At 35.9% G+C, this 4753-nt stretch overlaps 1 protein-coding gene across 1 annotated transcript; it reads right to left on the bottom strand.

Moving 5' to 3' along the window:
- Window positions 1–1557: 1557 nt before the first annotated feature.
- LOC147383996 (glucan endo-1,3-beta-glucosidase-like) lies at window positions 1558–3961 on the bottom strand. Its single transcript, XM_086425943.1, has 2 exons — window positions 3840–3961; window positions 1558–2653 (listed from the first exon to the last, which is right to left on the bottom strand). Exons 1-2 carry the CDS (start codon window positions 3925–3927, stop codon window positions 1710–1712), a joined length of 1032 nt encoding a protein of 343 aa, XP_086282069.1. The 5' UTR covers window positions 3928–3961; the 3' UTR covers window positions 1558–1709.
- Window positions 3962–4753: the final 792 nt, after the last annotated feature.

The raw sequence follows: 4753 nt of genomic DNA, 5'->3' as shown, positions 1-4753 counted from the left end.
ATGAAAACCAAGGTTACAATCTCTTAATTATGTTTCATCTCAGAAAATATAGAAATCTTGTTAAGAAAATAAGTGCAATCGAATCAAGAAAACGAATCGAAAAACAATCACAAAACAAGATGGAATCACACAAAGAAACATAGATTTTACGTGATTTCCTCAAGATTGAGGTACCTGTACGGATCACACCGATTCTTTTATGAAGAGAAAACTTGTAATTACAAATTACACTCTTTCACCAAAAATATAAAATATAAAATACTCCAGGAAACTTAACTAGGGTTTTACATAATTTTAGTAAAATTATGAAAATACCCTTTAAAGAATTTCTTGATTTGTTTTACAATACCTCTTTATTGACCAGTACTATCAGACTCCACAAATCACAATAATCTCTCATTCAAATTCTAAAACAACTTTGCTATGATGTATATATATACATCGTTAGACAAAGTTAATCCTAGAACAGGACAGTAATGAAATTGGTGTACAATTCCTTCTACTAATACAAAACTCTACCACCAACAGGATTCAAGGTACCAACATCACAAAAATCATCATGATTGGTGATATCTAACAGTTGAATTCAATCATTTAGTGGACCTAAAAGTGATCCGCACCAAATATTTACCCGACCCATGATCCCACAATGTGAAGGACTTGAATTAGAATTGTGTTTGGTCAAGAGTCAAGATTCAAAGTCAATGGGACAAATAAGTGGGTAGGTTAGGGGAGAAATGGAGAATTAATCCATTAGACTCCATCACTAATAGTTAATAGTCGTATATGTGGACCAATAGATGGTTTGTGTGCCCAAAGGTGACCAGCATTGCTGCCAAGGTCGGATTAGGCATTTATTTGGCAGGGTTACATTTCAGTTAATCTTGAAAAAATTTAAAAAAATTGGGAAAATTTCTGGGATTATTGTACAAATGATGATTTCTCTTCAACCTCCCTCAAAGTTTTATCTTGTACTTGAGATTTCAAGAATAAAGAAGACAAAATTTTGAAGTTAATGGATAAAAAAAATATGTTACCATGTTTGACGATTAATTGATAAATCATCGAATCAATGATTTAATAGTTAATCTCTTATTTGTGAAATTTTACTAATTTTTTTGATGAAATTTGGAGAATTTTGTTACATGGTTGGAATAAAGGTATCTCTAGTCCAAAGCCAACCCAAGTATTAAGAAATTATTGAATGAGACATATTCGTTAAACATTTATGAAAAGAGTCTTGATAAAATGACTCCCCACGTAGTATTCTCAATCGACTCCCTAACGTGAGATCTTTATTCCTCGGGATACACAACAACACATCACCATAAATATGTGTAATTGTACATCCCGAGGAGTAAAGATCTACGGTTATAATTAACACATGTCACATCAGGGAGTCGATTGAGTATGCTACGTGGGGGAGTCATTTTATCATGGTTCTTATGAAACAATCCTATCAGGTATAGATATATTAAAAGTTCTTAGCAAATCGATACCAATTTAATACGAATCCAACTCAAAATCCAATCAACAAAACAAAAACACACAATGACATCATCAAGTATAATTAACTCTTTAATAAGATAACTAGCCCTTTAATAGGCATATTTCCATTACATGTTTGGAGAAATGTTTTCCTTCCCCTCTACTGCCATAGATAAGACAGTTCTTATTCATATACTAATACACGTTAATCTTTCTCTTAATTAACTAAAATTGATTGGATACACAGGTTGTCTATTTGGAAAAAAGAGTCCAAAATTTTGCTCAATCCCTGCGCTCTTGAGATTCTCATTGAACATGGCAAACACATAAGTGTCTATAGGCCTTCCCGACCTCTTCGGTGTACCTTTTTTCACATGGTTGATCAAATTTTGGTTGTAGGTTCGCGCATTGTCAATTGATGCAGCAGCACCACCAGCGGAAGGCCATCCACTCTCCGATACAACAATTTCTAAAGCCGATCCTCCGGCCTTCTCTAAAGCGGAGTAGAGAGCATCGACAATAGCATCAAAGAGATTTCGATATTGAAATTGACCATCTTGATTAACTATGTTAGATCTGAATAAAGCGTAATCAAGAGGGACACTTGAGGGATTATTGACGTGACTGAAGTAAGGGTACACATTGACTAAAAGTGGCGCTCGGTTGTTTACTAAGAACTTTATGATTGGGTCGATAAATGATCGCACGTTGGATTTAAAGGCACCTCGTGATGGTGGATAGGATTCACCAAGAAGACTCGTGTCGATCGAGGTTGACACCTTGATTTGGTTTTGTAGGCCAGCTGATGCAATTGCATTTTTAATGTTTCGCATAGCGGGTAAAATATTGGCAGCGTTTGGGTCGCTAGGATTTACTTCATTACCAACAGCGATGTACTTGAACCTTACATTAGAATAGTCCCTTATATTTTTTTGGACCCAGGTATTAGCGGCGGAAGGATCAGATGCTAGGCGTCGAAGGTCTTGGTTTGGCACACCGAGCATGAGTTCAATGTTGGATCCTCTAAGGGCTTGTAGAGTTGCTTGGTCCGGATCGTAAATTCTCATCCTTCCTATGTTCCTTGATCTATATAGATCGACAACTTCTCGTTGTGATGGTAAATTGTTCCCTAGCCTTCCGTAACAAACTCCGATGGATTGTACACCTGCATCAAATCAACAAAGAATTAGAATTCTTTGAATTCCCAGTAAAAATGCATGAGAGGACACGGTTAGGTATATATATAGGGTTAGGTTCCCGTGACTCATGAATAATGATGTAGGGAAAAAACACATGATCCCAAATGTTTAAACATAAAATCCAACGGTTGTTACTTGTCATTGGGATAAGTATCTCCGACATATATGCTATGAGGATACATATAAATCCCAACCATTGGATTTAGTATGTACATGGTTGGGATCATGTATTTTCACAATAGTAATATATTATTCATGTGTCACGGAAACCCGACCCATGTATAGGTATATCGATCGTGAAGACTTTGTCTATAATCCATACTTCAGTGTGTCAATGGCACTTAACACATATTTATGAGAAACTATAAATATTTGTCCCCACTCCACTTGGACTCATCAAATTTAATCTTGGATTAGTAATTTTTAGTTGTTGGATTTGAGCATTTCTTTTGTCAACGGCTTTAGAAATATGCCCGAGGGTGGATTCCAAACCCATGAAAAATGTCTAAAATCTTGCGAATAGAAAATCGAATTATCAAAATTTATAAATATACAAAACTATATAGCATGATTGTTGGTCATGCTCTCGTTGTGACTAACACTTCTAGGCACATTGTATGGTAGGAAAACTTGTTTTAAAGGTTGCCCCAGTACTTGGGGTAACCAGTTATAACTGGTTTCCCCTCCTCCACATGGTGCGTCCAGAAGGTTAGTTAGGCTAGCATGATTTTGGTGTGTAAGTACACCAAAGAATCAGGTTTAGGTAAGGTATTTTGTTCCTATAGAATATGAATGGTGTTTATTTGGCACGATATGTTTGGAGTTTAAAACACATTGGCCTCCTATCCAAGCCGTTTTCTATATTACATGCAACATGATATATTTAATCTCCAACAAAAACATGCCATGTAGATACCATATGTTGCTATAAGAACGTTTTGGTAGGAGTTTAAAATACATTGGGCTCTCATCCAAGTCGTTTTTTATATTGCATGCAGCACGATGTATTTAATCCCTAACCAAAATGTGCCATGGACACCATATGTTGCCATAGGAACATAATGTCGTTCTGGATCACGACTCTACACCAAATAGTGACATAAAGATATATATATATATATATATATATATATATAAGAGAGAGAGAGAGACTTGTAAATTCTAAGCTTGCCATTAGCAGCCCTAGAAGAAGAAGCATAGCAGCCATGGAAGGGTTGTTAGTATTATAAAATGTAGCCATTTAGAAGAAGAAGCTACAGTTATCTATATCTCTCATCACCAACTCTTGAACCCTTTATATTGGGAAAGAAATCAATATTAAAGGGATAAGAGGTCCCACACTACTTCCCAGTCAAACACTCCATAGAAACTAGGACCCTCGTCATCATAATCACCATGTGACTTAACTTAGTGCATCTCTATGAGTCCTACTTTGAAGCGGCCGCCCCCTTCAAAATTTGAAGAAACCCTCCTTGTTACAAGACACGTAGCTGTTTAGAATTTATTTCAGCCCTACGTTTCAGTCAAAATTAGAAATACCTTATAGAAAATGCCACTTGTAATCCAATGGAAAGGGTTCCTTCAAAATTTTGAAGGGGACTGCCCATTCCAAAGTTTTTTCCGATCTCTATACATCCATCTTCAAGTCTTTGATACCTATCCCCCATTTTTTTTTTTCTCCATTTTGAAAAGTAAGGGTCTTGAATTCTTTCTTGTATTTATGTTTGGTTACAATTTTCAATACTCCTTCGGAGCATTGAGAATAATACTACCTTTAAACACCCTACATGTGGTTCATTCGATTCATCAATCAAGTTCAATCCATGATGATCGAGGCTGTATCATGAATCTCCCAATGGGATCACCTAAGAAACATATAATGGGTCACACTCTTTTGGGCTCATCATGATTTTATAGACCCTACATACCTAAAATCATCGATCAGAGATATCTTAACCATTGGATTTGAACATTTAGTAGACCGCCTTAATGTGTTCCACACTAAATTTTTACCCGATCCATGACCCTACGACGAGGATTAGAATTAATATTGTTTTCTTTATTGC

This window comes from Akebia trifoliata, chromosome 15 (genome assembly GCF_017979445.1).
Source record: "Akebia trifoliata isolate Shusen 1 chromosome 15, ASM1797944v1, whole genome shotgun sequence".
NCBI classification, from domain to species: Eukaryota; Viridiplantae; Streptophyta; class Magnoliopsida; order Ranunculales; family Lardizabalaceae; genus Akebia; species Akebia trifoliata.
This window is presented reverse-complemented; position numbering and strand designations above follow the sequence as displayed.